At 48.7% G+C, this 17,786-nt stretch overlaps 1 protein-coding gene across 2 annotated transcripts; it reads right to left on the bottom strand.

Annotated features, from left to right (window-relative positions):
* Window positions 1-4,992: 4,992 nt before the first annotated feature.
* Window positions 4,993-17,159, bottom strand: SLC2A3 (solute carrier family 2 member 3). 2 transcript variants are annotated; one of them, XM_075051580.1, is made up of 10 exons: window positions 17,069-17,159; window positions 12,964-13,059; window positions 11,449-11,609; window positions 10,934-11,174; window positions 10,616-10,778; window positions 9,778-9,965; window positions 9,298-9,402; window positions 8,765-8,866; window positions 8,298-8,501; window positions 4,993-7,772 (listed from the first exon to the last, which is right to left on the bottom strand). In XM_075051580.1, exons 3-10 carry the CDS (start codon window positions 11,493-11,495, stop codon window positions 7,557-7,559), a joined length of 1,266 nt encoding a protein of 421 aa, XP_074907681.1. In that variant the 5' UTR covers window positions 11,496-11,609; window positions 12,964-13,059; window positions 17,069-17,159; the 3' UTR covers window positions 4,993-7,556. The 2 variants fall into 2 exon arrangements, with proteins under 2 accessions (XP_074907681.1, XP_074907680.1); XM_075051579.1 differs by lacking the exon at window positions 17,069-17,159 and adding an exon at window positions 16,091-16,247.
* Window positions 17,160-17,786: the final 627 nt, after the last annotated feature.

The raw sequence follows: 17,786 nt of genomic DNA, 5'->3' as shown, positions 1-17,786 counted from the left end.
GCTTTTAACTTTGTGTGTGTGTGTGTGTGTGTGTGTGACCAAAGCATTACAACCTACAAAATTACCTATAAGCTATGTATGATCAGTATGAATATTATTCTTATGTCAGAATGAGGAAAAAAGTCAAACAGTAAAGGCGGTGTGATGCTGCTCCATCACTCCCAAAAGTTTTGTCTGTGGCATGACATAAGGAAGCTGGAAAGCATTTCTTCCAATGCTTCTGCGCTGGCAGTTGTTCCGAGATGGCTGAGCCCCTGCAGATTTCAATGCAGCGGTGGTACCTGTCCACACTGGGCTTTGCTGACATTTGTCTTGGCTGGTGCTCTTTGTCAGGACCTTGTCTTGCATTACCTAACACAGTTAGGAATACACCTTTGCCTTGTGTTCACGGAAAGGCAGCTTCTGGTATGCTACTCTGCTGACTTTAGTCTAGCTGAGCCAGCTGAATTTTACATGCCCATTCGTTTCCCTGGCTGTGGCACTTAATGGGTATTTTTAATGCCCTCCTTCAAGCAAGCAGAACCCAAACTTTGTGGACCAAGAGGTGAGGTCCCACTGCAAGGAACACTGTGGCTCTGACACAGCTATTTGTTTCAGCTGCAAAGGTTCTCATGGGCATTCATGGTGGAGGAGACACCTGCATGTCCTTTTCCCTCCGGAACCGATGACCTCTTTCCTCTGAGTCATAAGCTACCAGAGGCCTATGAGGCTTCATGTTATTTGGCGTGCAGCTCAAGGACCCGTACTTTGGTGCTGTGGCTGTCACCTTTCTACTGCACGTTGTCTTCTCTCTTTCTCTTCCTCACTCTCTCACCTGCTTCTGCCAAAGGTCATACTCCTCTCTCTCAGGCCTGTTCCACCTTCTCACACTTAGGAATGCCTCACCCTCCTTCCAGATCTCGAGGTTTTTTTATCTTGGACCTCATTCCTCCTTTCCTTGGAGACCAGCAACCCACCATTCTCTTTTTACTGATTGCTTCAGTACGTCCTTCACTGTTTCCCTTTCGTACGCAGCCTCCTACGGGCTCTTCATCGTAAATATCTCCAGCCACACTGCTGCATCTATATCCCTCCACATCTTCACCACTGCTCCCACCTTTCATCCTCTCCTGGTTCTGCATCCCTATGCCTTCCTCAGTGGAAAATTACTCTGGTGACTGTGTCCTAAACCTTGTGGACTCTAGGTCATAGACTTGCGTCATAGATTAGACTCAAAGCAGAGCTATGAGGTTAAGACACGTCACTGAGAGCTTTGATCCATATCAGAGAGAGCACTTTGAAAGACATAGGCAAAGCAGAGGGGAACAAAGATAGTCCAGGCCCCAAAGTATTTCATGTATGAACACAAGTTAAAAACAAGATAATGTGCAGTCTGGATGACAATAGCAGTTGGTGACAGGAATATAAAGGAAGCAATAAACATCTGAGTTCGTTCATGATGGAGAAGAGAAGAAAACAGGATGAAACAGAGACCAGAGCAGAGATGAAAGACTGAGTGGTGTTTGATCAGGTTGATTATTGCATGGATGACCGGTTACTTGTTCAGTACCTGATCTGCAATGGTGCCACACTGCATGCCACAGTGACTGGTGCACCAATGTGACCGCCTTACACAAATCCATGTGACCATTTGCTAAACAAAAAATGGTTGTGCAATGCAAGCAGAAAACAGACTTAGCAGGTCAGTCATGTGTCTATCAGGCACGCTGAAGCTGTGTCTTATGGAGAAGGAAGACAGTTCTTGTAAACACTGTGTATTTTAGTGGGGTATAGCATAGAAACAAGGTTTAGCACAGCAAGTGAATTGTTTTTAAAGTTACACAGCCTGCCTCCACTAGATATGGCATACTTCGAACTAGCACCAATTAAATTGTCTTAGCAATACGTACCTTAGGAAACAAACCCATTTTCTTTCCTCGCCTAAGCAAACCTAATTTCCCCGAGTGCTGTCTCTTCCCAGCAGCACATTATGAAGACAGCTGTCTCTTGTCTGGTAACTCACACTGTAAAGACAGAGCCAGACTTAAGCATAAGCATGACAGACCAGAGCCATGTACCCCAGGTTTTCTAGTAAGCACCTCACATGTCTTCAAAGAAGAGTCCTTCTCAAAGTGAAGAAAGCCTTAGAACTGTGTCTTTGGTCTGGTCTGCAGAAAGCCTGAAAAAAAACCCCAGTCAGAGAGGCGTAAGTTTTCTGTGCAACTCATTGTGTGTTTGATCTACCTGCTGGCAGGACCTTTTTCATTATGTGTACAGCAGATTGTAGCGATTCACCTCCTGGTGCTGCTTCATCATGGCCCCACCATGATGGCATTAGAAGAGCATCCACAACTTTCTGCCTCTTGAATAAAACCGATGGCGCAGTCCCCCACCAAACTAGCAAATCTCCCTCAAAGAAGGGTTTAGCAGCTTTGCTTGGAGGTAAGACTGCAGCACTGCTTGGCCTCTCACCTGGGTACCTTCCCAAAGAAGCATCCCCATGGTCTCTCCAGCTACTGAGATGCCTGGAATTTCAAAAGAGCACAAAATCAGATATAAAGATTTGTGCACATTGCATGCAGCAGTAAAATCTACCTCCAATAAAATGTTTGGGGTTTGGTTTATTTGTTTTTTTTTTTTTCCACATTTCTTCTCACAGAAATTAACTGCTCTTCTTGTCTGGTACACAAATATGTCAGAAATAACATGTGCAAAAAGTGACAAATGTTGGCAGTGATGCTGCGACACTCTCTATCATGCTCCAGCCTGCAAAATGGCACTGAAAGCTTTGACGTGGCTGATGTCTCTTGTGACCCTTGGGGATCTTTTGTGCACTCAGCAGTGGTTTGTCTCCTAGAAGGGCTCTGCAGTGATCTAATTACTCATACACATCCTAGGGCCTCCTGATTTCACAGACATGTCAAAACTTCCCATGCCATTTGGGATTTTTCCGGTGATAACACCTCTGCCAACTGCTGCTCAGATGGGGAATGCACTGGAACAGAGATGGAATCCAGAGTGGTGCTGATCCAGCACGAACTCCGTCTCTGCCAATAGCATGACATTTGAGAAGGTGCCGAGAATCTCACAGGTTTTGTAATGTACGTGCTGGGCAGAGAGAAGGGAAGTGGCAAAGGGAGGGGGTTTCCTCCCAGACTTACTAAATTTTCACTTCCTTCATTATGATATTCTTTTGTGTTCCCTTGCTTCCTCTCTCCCTTTCATTGCAGGTCCAGTTCAGGAGTGGGATGCAGAGACTTGGAGTGTTCTGCTTCCCACCAGAGGTGATACTTCACCAGCTCCGATGTACCCAAGAGGTAACGTGAGGATACCAGCAAGAAAAAAGCCCGCTGCCGCTAAACCTGAATCTCTCACGGTGCTCTGGGGACCAGCTGGATTTTGAGGCCTATGCCATGCTTTGAAGGTCTCTGCAGTGCCACTTGCACCCAGCAAGCCAGAGCAAAGTTCTGTGGGTAGACTCAAAGACATAACTGTCCAAGCTAGCTCTGCCACCCCTGTCAGATAAATGACATTTTTGTGGGGGGACTGTGTGGCCAAAAGAACTGCCTACACACTTGCTTGAACCTGATGAAGAGCTTCAGCTGAAAACAACCCACCTTCAAGCATTCAAGCCATTTAATTGCAAACAGCTTTTCCTCTTGAAGCTTCCTTACAATTTTCAGAAATAAAATAGCCACACCTAAAACAAAGACTCATTCCCCAACCAGAAGTTTATCACAAAAACCACACAAAACATTAATTTAGGGCTCAGTGAATCATGTGCTTTGGGCCTGAACAATTTTGCTCTCTGGTTCCCATTTTGACAATAAAACAGAAATGTTAGGGTTAAGTTTGACCTAGATATCCTCATGTGTTTAGACAGCTGGGTTTTGGTTTTTTCAGCTCAGCCACAGAGTTGAAAACCAATCATGCACAGCTTAGCCCAGAGCGCTGCCCAGCTCTGAGGCTGGTTATGTAGCAAACTGTGCAAAACACAGGCACGAGCTAGGAGCACGCAGCAGTCGGTAATGTCAGGTTTCAGAAAGCTGGTACTGCCTCTGTTATGCTGAGCTTTTTCAGACTTCCCTACTGTTTGCTGGTTGCTTTGTGCAGCCTGCTGGCTCTGGAGTTGTATTAGCCCGATTCTCCCTCCAGGGTATTTTGGGTTCTGTCATCTTCTTTCTCTCCCATCCCTCCATCCTCTTCCTCTGAAGGATATTTTAACACAGGTACAGACTCCTTGGGCTTGTAAGATGGCTGTAGCACAGGGAAAGGAGTGCACTAGAACAAGAGCTTGTTGCCTCATGGCAATAGGTGGGTGCTCGGTACTCTCGAGGCAAGAGAGCCACAGGTGAGAGCACCCCACAGACCTCCAGTGGGTCAGCAATGCCACAGCCCCCAGGGTAAGGGAGCAGCTCCTGGGGAATGGCCTCTGTCCAGGCATTGGGGTTTCCTCTTTGTCACCCTGCTCCCCTCAGGCACCCAGGACTGAGTGTACACAGGCAAGATTTCCAAGGAGAACGTTAAGGTCACTGCCAGACAGAGGGAGGAAAGCATCATCTACAGGGAGAAGGACTCCCTCTTCAGTGGCACAGAAGTTGAGGACCACTCTCAGAAGAGGGCAGGGGCAGAAGTCTCAGGTGTTTTAGCTCTGCGCAGGACTCCTAACCTCCAGCCTCTTTCCTCTCCCCTTCTGTTACTGAGAAATACTGGGAAAAGATTTGGATGCAAACAAAAGGATTCAGGCAAAACAAGAGCCAGAGAAGAACATCTTTCTAGTTTAAAAACTCCTAAGGAATAAGTAGTAAGGGAGTTTAGTAAGGTGATATGATATGTATGGAGGCTGAGCAAAACGGTAATTTCCACTAGAACAAAACAGCAAATCCAGGCAGTAGGCTAGCCAGAAAGGTGGCAGGGCAGAAGGTGGGGACATTCCAGGATGTAGTCCCAGGCTGTGATAAAGGAGTAAGAACCAGAAGACCTACAGGGTAAGGTAAAATCCAAACCAGATACTTAGTTCTATAGTTTTTATTTTAAAAACAAGAAACAACCACAATAATAAGGATATAAAACCCATCCAAAATACTTACAATGCTGTTACAGAAAAAAGAAAATAACAAAGAAATACCACGTGAGAAAGACCTACACATTTCGGTCCAAGCCACCACACATCTCTGATGCAAAGTATGGAATGCTCTTATGCACAGCTGTAGGGGGAATTTCCTAACATATAGATGCCCATGTAGAAATATCACATCTGGAAGTGCTGGAGGGTCAAAGGAAGGGCACAGAAATCTGTATAACTGAGCCAAAATATCGAAATTGGAAAAGAAGTCTTATATAAGACTTCTGAGAATAAATAGCTGGCATGGAAGCCTGATAGAAAGCTAGGGAAAACTGGATGTAATAGGACTGCATTGTGCAAACCTGGAGTATTTCAAATGAAGTCACAGGAAGTATTTCATAGCAGCAAATTTTACTGATCTTTGCAACCGTCTCATTAGGGAAGGTAGAAATGTCATCACTTTAGTTACTGAAAATGCCAGATACACACCCCCAGAATATACATCAATGGGAACTTCTCTGACCTGCTCTGAAGCAGTGTGTTGTCAAGAAAGCTTGGGCTATTCATGCTACGACAATTTTGCTGTCATTCCTGCCTTTGAGCCTTTCTTCCTTTCACCCACCTTGGAATCTGTGGGCCTGCCTCTCTTCTAGGATATCCAGTGATGAACTCCAGCATGAGTTTGCAGGTAGACCCGAGTTTGTTTGTTCAGGTCTGAAGATCTTAAGAGCAGGAATTTAAATTGGACCTACCTCTGTGCTACCTTTAGACAGCTTATGCAGCTCGGGACAGACATGGGCCTGGAGTTTCTCTCAACGGAGCGCTGCAAGTCAGTGAAGCAAAGCTGCCACCCCTTGATTTCAAGTATACCATATGTGCTACTTTTTGCCTTCCTGAACTGAACTGTGCTAGCCTGGCAGCAAGGGTAGGTGTATACATGCTCTTGATTGCCTAGCAGTATGACAAGCAGGGAAACCAATATTTACTGATGCACAATTACTGTCTGCCATATCCCTTGTAACAGAGGCACTATTACAGAGCTGTACACATCTACACAGCATGCTGCACACTGCTGAGCATCACAACATCATGCAAGATCTTCCAGAGAGGATGCATGGGGCAAAAAACATTTGGACTGCCACCAACCAGTGCACTGAGCACTACAAACCTTCCATGCTGCTAAGCTAGCAAGTTCCAGTAGCTCTGGTCTCTAGTCCTGCACCTCCACCTTTATGAACTTACACATGCCATAACTGACCATGCCCGTGTCCAGAAGGGTCATGCTACATGCCTCTGTCTAATATTTATAACAATTGCTAAGAAAATACAGCTCTGGAAAATAATTTTTATCCTCACACACCTTTAAATAAGAACCTGCAAATTTCAGATTTTCAGACCTACTAGAGTACAGCAGAGAAGCCAAAAAAATAAAATTAAGAGAAGGCAGGAAAAGTTACCTTCTGGACTGCAATCACCACCCTCAACCATCCCATAGAATGCTTAACCATGACTAAAAGTATAAACTAACAACACCCATTTGTTGCAATGCCACACTTTCCAATCAACAATATTTAAAATTGCCACCCCAAAAATCCCAAACAACAGATTTTGGTGGACAAACAAGCATACCTCTTCTCACTAGTACACAATTGTTTGAATTTCTTTCCAGGGGGCACAAATTACTTAAGTGATGTGCACAATTGGCTCTGCTGTACATACCATCCAAAAGACCCAATCTCCTGTCCAGATCCACTTTTCTCCTTTACAGTCTTATTGCACCTCAAGTCTACAGCATCTTTTGTTAGAATAGCTATTTCTCTTAAACATCTTCAATTTCATTATCTGTACATTTTTGTACACCATTAAAAAAATAAATATTTACAAAGTGACATACAAATAAATAAACTTAAGTAAAAGTATGCTTTCAATCTGTCTATACAAAAAATAAAAGAGCAGGAAAAAATATGCATGTAACTTGGTCCCCTTTTTCCTGAGGCTGAAAAAAGTGCACACTGGATAGGAAAAAGCAAGGAGATGGCTTTTTGGTAGGCTTGTTAAATTCCAGTGTAACACTGCACACACACACACAGTAGACTCAAAGGGCCGGGGACTTGTTTAGTGGGTCACTTCAACTCACTACAAAAATAGTAGTTAGATTCAAATACGTGACAGTCACTGCGTGCATAAATGTTAACCCCAAATAGCAATTATAGGTGAGAAAAGCAAAAATATTGCCAGCTCTTCTCTCTTCTCCTGATGTTTGTGACAGGGAAGATGAGATTACTTTTGCAAGTGCCAGGTGCCTTCCAGTACTTGAAAATGGGATCACCCATATCAGATTTGCTTAATGCTGGTAAGCCTGGCAGAATGGGCGAATATGTGGGTGCAAAGAAGAAAATAGCAGCAATTGAGGGGGAGGGAAAAAATGTCCCAGTTCTCATTGTTTTCTTTGCTCATTCCTTTAATGACTCTTTAAACATGTAAGAGTCAAAGAAGGGGTGTGTTGTGAATCTTAGGCAGCTTCTTTGTCAGGTTGTATGCTGTTCAGCTCCACCATGGGGTTCTTCTCTACAGGTGATGTGGGGCTGGCTTCTCCTCGTCCTTCAAAGCCCCTGGAGATGTCTTCAAAAGTCCTGCCCTTGGTCTCCGGCACTTTGAAGAATGTAAAGATAAAGAAGATGACCAGGAAAACAAGGAAGATGAGGAAGACGTAGGAGCCACATAGTTTCTGCAGGGAAGAGAAAAACACAAGGTTTTAATTTGAAAAGCTCATAAACCTAAATGCAAGGTCATTTGCTGTTGACAGGTCAAAATTCTAACACCTTCTTCCAACAGTGCCCTTAATTTCATTTAAAAAAATGTTTTCTTGAGAAAAAGTGGGTTCCTGTGGGCTTCTGAAACACTTTAATGTTTCTGGGGGTGGAAAAAATTGAGGCTTTTAAAGGGAAAGCCTTGATGTGCTAATTAAGATGGCTTTTCCAACTATTTGTAAGCTACAAGCAGTTAAGACAGAATATAAAGGTGAGCTGCAACACTCTTAACCTTCAGTAACTATCAGAACACAGAATCAGGGACCTCTGGAAGACTGACCAGCCCTCTGCTCAAAGCAGGGACAACTTCAAGGAGAACTCAGGTTGTTAAGGGTCATACAGTCATGTTTTGAAGTCTCCAAGGGTGGAGATTCTGCAACCACTCTGGACACCTATTCCAGTGCTGCAGCACTCTCACAGTGCTTTGCAAACCGGGTCCTTACCTCTGCATAGGGGAAGAGCATTCCCACCAAGAAATTAGAGGTCCAGTTGGAACAACCAGCCACTGCCATGGCTGCAGGCCGTGGGCCCTGGCTGAAGAGTTCTGCCACGATGAACCAGGGGATAGGGCCAGGGCCAATCTCAAAGAGAGCCACAAAGCCAAAAGTGGCAATGATGCTGATGTATCTGATCCACACCACAGTGTCCTGCAAGAGAACAAAACATGATCAGCTGCAATTTGAGGCAAACACGGCACAGCACAATACCATCTCCCATGTCACAACTTTCTCAGCTGCACTGTGAACACCGTGGCACAGTTTCACAGTTAGGAAGTTGTGTTCTCTGCCACACACTCAGCTCTAGGCCCAGCTGTACCTGCCAGCAGGGCAGAACTGCAGGACAAGGCAGATGTATAGTCTTATATAGGTCCCTGCTGGGGTCAGCCTAGACAAGAACACTAATTACTCACCTTCAGAGCTAAAGCGATGGTCATCAGAACAGCACACACAGCCATGCCACCCAAACCAACTAAATGGAGGGTCCTGCGCCCTGCACGCTCCACCAGGAACAGCTGGAAACATGGCAGAAGAAGAAATCCATGACTTCAGCAGCAAGAGCAGAAGAGGCTCCCTTGCTCAGTGTGCCCTGCACCTTTCTTTTATCCGCCTGTAGCCCTCAGTGCCAGTGGTGATCTCAGTGCAGGTCACCACTTGCTCCATCCTTGGTACAACTTTTTCCTCTCTGGTTCTTGCTACTACCTTCTCTCATCATTCTTTTCCCCCATGCACTCCTTTTCACCCTCCCTTTCTTCTAAAAGGATAACAATAGGTTTTTCTCCCCTCCTCTCCTGACACAATGCGTTTAATGCATTCTTTTCTTTGCTCTTATAGGCCATTGCCTAGCCCAATGCTTTGCCATAGCCTGGCTGCTTGTCTTCAGTCACACCTCCCAGAAAAGCCCAGGCAGAGGTTACCTCTCACCGTAAGGTCCCATTCCACTTACCGACACAACAGTGAAGATGGTGTTTACCACGCCAGCTCCAATAGTGGCATACACAGGCTGTGTGATACCAGCTCTTTCAAAAATCCCTGTAGAGTAATAGAATACCTGTGAAGAGAAGCAAAAGTTGGACACCGTCAGGATTCCAGTGTTTGAGAACGTGTCCCTCATTCTCTGCCTAATGGCTTGCAGGCCCAACAGGGAGTTTCTAAGAAGCACTGAGCAGTATAAAACAGTATGCTTCCAGTCAAGGTTCATTCACTTTGTGCAAGGCCGCAATGTCTTGCCAGGGTGTGTGGGGGAAAAGTGAAAGGCAGTATAATCTCCACCTTTTATCTTAGCAATCTCTGCAGTATCACAAAACTGTGACCTCCAGTCAAGGCGCAAACAGGTTTTTGGAAGCACGGTTCTCAACACTAGTAGCAAGTGCAAGTGTAGCCAGAGATAAGGGAGGCCAGCAGATAGGACGGGAAGATAACTCACAGCATTGATGCCCGAGAGCTGTTGGGAGAGCTGCAGCATGATGGCAATGATAATGGCTTGACGGTAGTTTGGAGAACGGAAGAGCTCTGGCACAGTTGCCTTCTTTTCCTGGGACATTTTAGCACTCTCTTCTTTCATCTCCAGGATGTCTTGAGACACATCCTGCGTACCACGGAGCTTCTGGAGAACTGGAGGGAGGAATCAAAAAATGCCAGGTATAACACACGCAAGACCAGTAGGTTCCCCCATCCTGCTGTTTCAGGGAGGGCACACTGGGAAGACTGGACCACCTGCCAGTCCGTGTTTGGGCCTGCTGGGTGGGAAAGACCAAGCCTCTACATGCAGCCTTGCTCATCTTTTCAACCCAGAGTTTGGGGTGCTGTGATCAGCGTGGAAACCAGGCCCAGGTCCTGCTCATGTTGCTTGATCTCGAAACTTACATTTGATCCCTAATTCTGTTCACACATTTGCCAGAGCTAACTCCAGCCCTCTGCGGTAGGAAAGGGAAACACCCTCCAAGCTCCTCTTTAAATGTCAGCCTGTTTCCTGCCTTTCAGGAGGAGCCGACAGAGCTGCAGTGGCTGGCCCTGCTACATCCCACCAGGCCAGGTGCCACTCCTCACACCTTAATCCCACCTGGAGCCTCTGTTGGGATGCCAGGTTTCCCACACTTCCTGGCACCGGTGCACCCTGAAGGATGGGAGGGCAGGCTTGGTGCCCGCCGGGAGTCACACCCTGATCCACCACAGGCTCCAGAGTCAGTCCTGGCTTCCCACTCAAGTTCAGTGCAGGCGGGGAGCCAGAAGACAGCCCTGCCCCTTCAGAGATGAGTTCTCACCTGCTTGCGCTTTCTCTTCCTCCATCTTGTTGATCAATAGGAAACGGGGGCTCTCAGGGCAGAAAAGAAGAGCCACGCACTGCAGGATTGCTGGGAGCATCGTGAACCCCAAAAGCAGCGGCCAAAGTGCTTCAGTCCCCATGATTCCCTCCAGGCCAAAGATCTACACCAAGAATTGGAGAGAAATAGAGTGATTGAAATACTCCCCAATTCCTCACCTCCACCCCAGTGGGTATGACAGGGCCACATACTGTAGCATCTCACACCCCCCCAGCCCTCCGTTCCCCTGAGGGCAAGATCGGGTTGTGTCATGCTTACCTGGGCCACCAGGATGCCCACAACAATGCCCAGCTGGTTGAGGGTGCCAAAGGCTCCACGGAGGCTGGTGGGCGAGACTTCACTGATGTACATGGGCACAAAACCAGTGCAGAGACCACAGAAGAGGCCGATAACAAAGCGGCCAATAATCAGCATCTCCACTGCCTTTGCCATCTTGGAGAAGGCCATGAGAGTGCCACCAGCAAAGGCCAAGATGTTCACCAGTAGCATGGAGTTCCTCCTGCCAGGGTAAAGATGTCAAGACTGAGCTTAAACTGGCAAATACAGTAGGAAAATCACTGGGAGAGGGGTAAACCTACCCATGACGCCCCATCTCAGGGCAGGAGGAGAACAGAGTAATTCCCATTCAGCTCCTGCCTTGGCCTGCAACCCTTTCTTTTTGCAGCCCACATATTCTTGCTTCCTCCCCAGCCTCCTCCTCCTCCCTTCCTCTCAACACTCCCTTGTAGAAGGGAAAAATTTCCCAATGGCTTGAACCCTTCTTCCCAACTTACCTGCCAAACCTGTTGACGAACAGGCTGACTGAGAAGGAGCCAATCATACCTCCTACCGAGAAGATGGCCACAGAAAGGGACCACAGAGAGGTGAGGAGCTCTGGGGAGACAACCTCCCCACTCCGTTCTGATAGGGTTCTGTTGAAGAAGCTCCGGATGATCTGCAAGAGCAACCAGATGGGGACAGAGTTACAATCCAGTGGGAGGCATTTTGCACTGGGGAGAGGGGAGATTGCTTCTGAGGTCTTCCTTCTGTTTTCATGGATTCAAGAAGCAAGGATAGACCCCAAAAAATTCAGCAGGCAGCAACAAGTCATACAAGGGGAAGATGAGGGTGCAGAAAGAGGAACTTTCAATAGACAGGTAGCAGTATGGCGAGGCAGAGGTTACTTCACTGAACATGGGGGTGTGGGCCAGTGTTCATTAAGGAAATCAGGCTCATCTTCTGGATGATGTGAGTCACTCGTGGTGCTTGGGAGGGAGCGTGAGACAGTTGGGAGTGAGAGGGAGCAAGAAAACGTGACCAGAGAATGGAAGGGAACATTTCTGGCAATACCAGAACTCTGGTGGCAAGGACAGGCTTTCTGGCATGGAAATGGTTTAAGAGACACAAAGTTTCACTTCATTTACAGAATACTGAAAAACTGCAGCATTATGTAAAACGATACTTCAGTGCCCCATGGGGATGTGACAGGGCTGTGCTGCTAATCTCTGGGGCATCCCCTTCGATAATGAGGGAAAGAAATTCTGCAAGGGCTGAGGAGGACATGGCCTCAGTGTCTGCCCCCACTAGACGGCAGCAGGACATTAGCTAGGGAGGATCACCGCCCCCCCCCCCCCCTTCCCACCCCCGGTGATGTGACATCTATTCCCGGAGACGGCGTGGATGTGGTATTGGTGACTCAGTTCCTGAGAGAGAGGAACCATCTTATAGTTACAAGGAAACCACATTTCTCGTTTTCTTCATCTTTTCTTTCTTAGGCTACAGTCATGAGATGATTTGATCAGAGTGCCCCACTCACAACCCTTTTACAAGCACTGAATTCACACTTAACACAAGGAAGGAATAAACAAATAAAATAAAGAAGGCCGAGATGGTCCCCGAGATAAACTAAACTAGAGCAACTGTAATCCCTACGAACCCTCAACTGTTTTCTGCATGCTGCTCTCTACATTCCTTCTGCCATGGCTGGATTATTCTGACCCAAAACTGAAGTGGCTCGCATTCCTCCACGCACCAAACATAGACCTACCAGGAATCGGCAGATGGAGGCCTCCTGCCCCCTCGGCAGTCCTAATTAAGAGAATTAACCTCTGCTTGCTTTCTCTGCTCCACAAAATTTTGCCCCTCCTCTCAATTGTTGTAGTTGAGGGGGGGTTTTGAATGTCTTCTTGACTTCATCAACCAAAACCAAATTATTAGCTGCTTGGGAGACAGCTCTTCTCCTTTATACACCTTTGTTTTCCCATCAGCCCCTCAGTCATACCAGCTCTCCAACTCATTCTCCCTCTCACCTTCTCGGGAGCATTGATAACACCAGTGTTGTACCCAAACTGGAGAGATCCAATGGCAGCAATGGAAACAGCATAAATAAGGGGTGCTGTGATTTTCTGTGGAAAAAGAAATTATTTAGTTAACTTGGTTATTCATGCTTTCTACACAACCCAAGTTTCTCTTCAGCATAAACAGCAGCTACAGCTCATAGGTGCCATGCGCAAGTGTGCCAAGGGCAGGTAACGGGCTTTTATCCAGCAAGGGTGGGTACCAGTAACAGAGACCCCAGAAAGGGAGATGCAACTGTACAGCTGGAAAAAGTGACTGGAAGTATGAGGGCCAGTCAGGACCTCCCCTTTATTATCTCCTGACCTGCATGAACTATTCTCAGCTCATTAGTAATGAATACACCGGCTGCATTAGTGGCTGTTATTTTGGGTTGATCTGCTTTACAGAAAAGCTTTTGCTGATCTCTGGCATGTCATGAAACAAGGGTCTAACTCTTCCCTGTGCCAGCTGACAAGTTCCCATAAATCGAGTCTCAAATCTGCCCACGAGCTATACTGGCAGCCACTCCTAACAGTTAAAACATGCATTCTTCAGCATCAGGACTGTTTTTCCCAGGCTGGAGCTTCCCAACCCTGCCCCAGGGCACCTGGCACGACAGGAGGCAGCACCAGTGCTGCCAACCTTCCCGCTTATTTCTCTTGAAGCTGTGGTAATACTTGGTATTTTAAATGAAGCACAGTCCCTGGAATTTGAGTATATGTGAATCTGTTTATTAAAATAAAAACTGCTGAGCCCTCAGAGCTATAGAGGAAGCTTGAAGGTCCAACATCAGAAGACCCACAGACAGAGAAAATTAAGTGTCAGTGAAAAGCATCTGACATTTTCTAAGTTTTTAAAGCTTGTGGCATTTAAACCAGCTCTGTGTTAGGGAGGCGTGGGGGAGCAGGTGACTCAGGAGCTGGCACTTAGACAGCCAGTGCTTGACTTGGTACAATTTGGAAAGATCATGTTTCTGTCTCGGGAGGGACTGGAAGCTTTTCCAAAAATATTAACAGTCTTTTTTCCAAGACTATCCAATTATCGTCCTAAGGCTGGCAGAGGAGAGAAAAGTACTCTGTGGGGCCTACTGTCACAGCTCTTCCAGTCTCTCATTTTCCAGCTTAGCTCCAGCGGCAGTGGCTCCCAAGACTATCCAAAATTTTTGCCAATAACCTTCTGCCAGTGCTCATACCACCTTTTCCAATCTTTCAAGCCAAGCATGTAGGTGCCTCTGGCCTGCACAACCCTCATGCAGCTGCTAGTTAGGCCCCAGTAAACAGAAAGTAGGGAAATTACTCTCAGGCATGGTTTCCCCCACCTACATCATGTAAATGTCTCAGGCTCCCGAGGTTAGTGATGGGGACAAAGGGGACAAGATCCTTTTCTTGCCAGGGCAGATGATTCCCGGGGTAGCATTCACACCCTAGGCGATCTGGGCCTTCTCCTCCCTGCCACCCTGTGACCCCTCCCCTCACTTTTGTTGCAAGGAAATTTGGCACAGAACCACAAGGACACAGCTCTTTCAAATCACCTGGATGCCTGTAAAAGGACATTAAGACATCTAAGCACTTTTAGGACTTCAGGCCAGGTCATCCCTAGCCAGCAGGTATAGCTAAACCCGAGGACAAAACCCAGCTCTCCACATTTTCAACACAGTGACTCAACACAAGAGCATCTTTCCCCCCACCCAGGGCTCGGCTTTGTCACTGTTTGCAGTAGTCACAGCTGGCCTTTTTCTTCTGGGTGCAGCAGGGACCATAGGGTACCTGCTTTGTGGGTACCCCTTACCTCCACAGTACATAAGCTATAAGGAGGTTAGTTCTACCCTCTTTCATACTCCCTTCTCCGGGCTATAGCTCCGTTGCCTGCTATTCATCTCCTACCACCTCGACATCACATGGCCTGACCCATCCCTTCCAGTGAGCCAGACCACGACCTAATGTATGGATCATCTGTTACTGCGGGAAGGGCCTCACTTCCCAAAAGGCAAACAGGGAGCTCAGAAATAGTACACCTACACCCACCCTACCCAAAGGCTCAAGGCTGAGGTCTATACACCAGCAAGGAATTCAAGCCACCACTGGTCCCTCCGACCGCAGGCATCAGTAGCGTTCATTATCCAGGAGATGCTTCTCACCATCACCCCCCCCCTCACCGTCTGGGACCTCACAGCAGCACAACTTGTTGAACCCAGCCAAAGCGGCCTCCCAGCCCTCCTCTGAGCGACCTTGACCAGAAGCTCTCCTTCCCTCTGCCTCATCTCCTCACACTACCCGCACCTCCCAGCAATATGGCGGTGAGGGCCCCGGGGCCCCCCTGATTCTGCCGTTCCTCTGTAACTGTAATCCCCTGGCATCCAGCCCCGGGTTCAGCTGGATGTTTGCTGTCCGCCTTCCCTCACGCCCGCCTGCTTTTCCCCCTTGATGCATCCAAACACGGGCAGTCATTAGCTCACTCCGCTGGTGCTGCTGATGAACTACGGTACCGAGAACGGCTCCGTCCCCCGCTCTCCAACGGAGAAAAGGGGGAAAGGATATGCTGCTTTGCTTTCTTCTTCGAATTTAAAACATAAGCCGTACCACCGCCACAAAAAAAAAAAAAAAAACGCTTTTAAGAGTAACGTCCCTTTTAGCATCACGAAGCCTGGGACAAACGAGCGCTGCCCTGCCAGCAAAATAAACCGCGTGATCAATACAGCAAAATACAGATCGCATCATGCGGATCATCAGGCCACCCGCACGAAAACAAATCAATCTTCCGATCTGTAACAACCCGCCCCTCCCGAACAGAGGGTGTGTGGTCGTCGCCCACCCCCAATCCCCGTTACCCCCCCCCCCCACCAGCCGGGGCTTCTCCCGAGCCACCCGCCGAAGGACCGGCCGGCACCACCACCCGCATCCATCTCCACTACGACCAACAGACACGGAGGCGGCGATGAATCCCGACCACCCGTCAGTCGCGACAACCACCAACACCGTCCCCAATCCCCGGCCCCCCGCCGAAGCGCCCGGGGAGCCGAGCCGACCCCCTCGCACCGGGGAGGAGGAAGAAATCCGCCCTCCCTCCTTCCCTCCCTCCCTCTCTCCTTCCCTCCCCTACCTTCTTGGCATCCATCGTCGGCGACGAACGGCGAACGACTGGCGACCAACGGCTGCCGGCCAACGGCTGCCGCGCCCCCGCCTAACGGAACCCGCGAGGAAGAGGAGGAGGCGGCCGCGCGCGCACGCCTTCGCCCCGCGGAAGCCCGGGCTTTATGGCCTCCGTTAACGGGTGGGAGGGGCCGGGGAGGAGCTCCCGGGCCTCCCGTAATTGTCCCTAAAAACCCAAAAAAAAAAAAGCTACACCGAAGAGTCCTGTGAGCTCACACCCGCTTTCTGACTGAACACTGACATCATCAGGCTGCGTGCAGGGCCGCCGGGCCACCATGGTTGTGCGGCGGGGCGGGGGGGGGGGGGGACAGGGCGCTTGTGACAAGCCACAAGCCCGGAGGAGAAGCTTTTGCCAGAATTTGATGCCGCTCCAACCTTAACTAGTGACAGAAAAGGGGTGGCTGGCGTGAGGGGGGAGCCGTGTGAGGTACAGCTGTTGCCAATCTGTGGTGAAAAGAGCGAGGCCGCGGGGGGGGGGGGGGGGGCAAGACAGCCCCCCAAAGAGCCCAGGCCCAAGTGCCGCACTCCCTGGGTGCTCTCCCCACCTCCCAACGCTGCGGACGAGGCACAGTTCTTGGCTTTAGGGGAGGTTTTGTTGGGTTTTAAATGTGTTTTTCGCTACGGAGCTGGAACCTGTGAGGGCAAAGCCGAAGTGGCGGCCCTGCAGCTGCGTTTAGTCCCAAACGTGGGCCCTTTTGATCGCGCTGCGCTACTCTGCCTCGTAACTCATTTGCTGTCCGTCCTTCAGGTCAAACGGTTGCCAAACTCTGCCAGGAGAGTAACAAAAAGCTGAACCTCACGCAAAACCGCTGTCAAACAGTAAAAGTCTTCCCTGAACTAAGAATCTGCCAGGCATTTTGACTCCGGAAGATGGCAACAGCTCAGGGCTGGGGCTGGGGACAAGGGCAGGGAGAGAAAGCTGACTTACGCCGTCTTTTCGTCCTCAGGAAAATTATCTTGGGACCAGCCAGCATTTTTGTTGCAAGATTCAAGGGAACTGGCGCACTCGTCTTTTAATTTCACTTTTGCTGGTTATCTGGTGTGGTCACCTGACCTCATGTAACGGGAAATGCACGGGTCAAATGGGGTCACGCGTGGCTGTTTATGTGCTGGTGGTAAAATACTACTCCCAACAGAAAAAACGTTGTGCAGAAGGGCACATTTTCTTAGGGGACGTGACAAAAGCTCATCCGCACACCCCCAAAGCGCACAGACCCCCTGCCCCAGCTACTGCCAGGCCCACCGCAGGAGCCATCAGCACATCAAAGGCCCCATTTTCACACACCCAGAGGACAAGAGGGACACAATGCTAGGTGGCAACCCAAATTAAGGACTCAGAGGAAGGGACACCCTGCCTGGGCCCCACCTGCCCCCAGGGCTGGCCCTGGAGAGCCATCAGCCCCATTGTCCGGGTGTGAAACCCAGCGGGAAGAGACAATGGCTGGAGCATCTTTCTGACCGGGGGAGGAGGGGGGGTGCTGAGATCAGAGGCACCCGACACATTACAGGATGCAGGAGAAGAGCATTTTGGGATTGCACAGGACTTACTGTGGGATGTTTAGGGGAGGAATCAAAGTGGGGAAAGGGAGGGATGGGGGAAAAAAGAGACAGTTGCATGTAAGCTGTTGGCTGGCCAGGACACCCCT

The sequence above is a fragment of the Buteo buteo genome, chromosome 19, assembly GCF_964188355.1.
Source record: "Buteo buteo chromosome 19, bButBut1.hap1.1, whole genome shotgun sequence".
Taxonomy (NCBI): domain Eukaryota; kingdom Metazoa; phylum Chordata; class Aves; order Accipitriformes; family Accipitridae; genus Buteo; species Buteo buteo.
The sequence above is the reverse complement of the archived record's forward strand: the minus strand, read 5'-3'. Positions and strand labels throughout refer to the sequence as shown.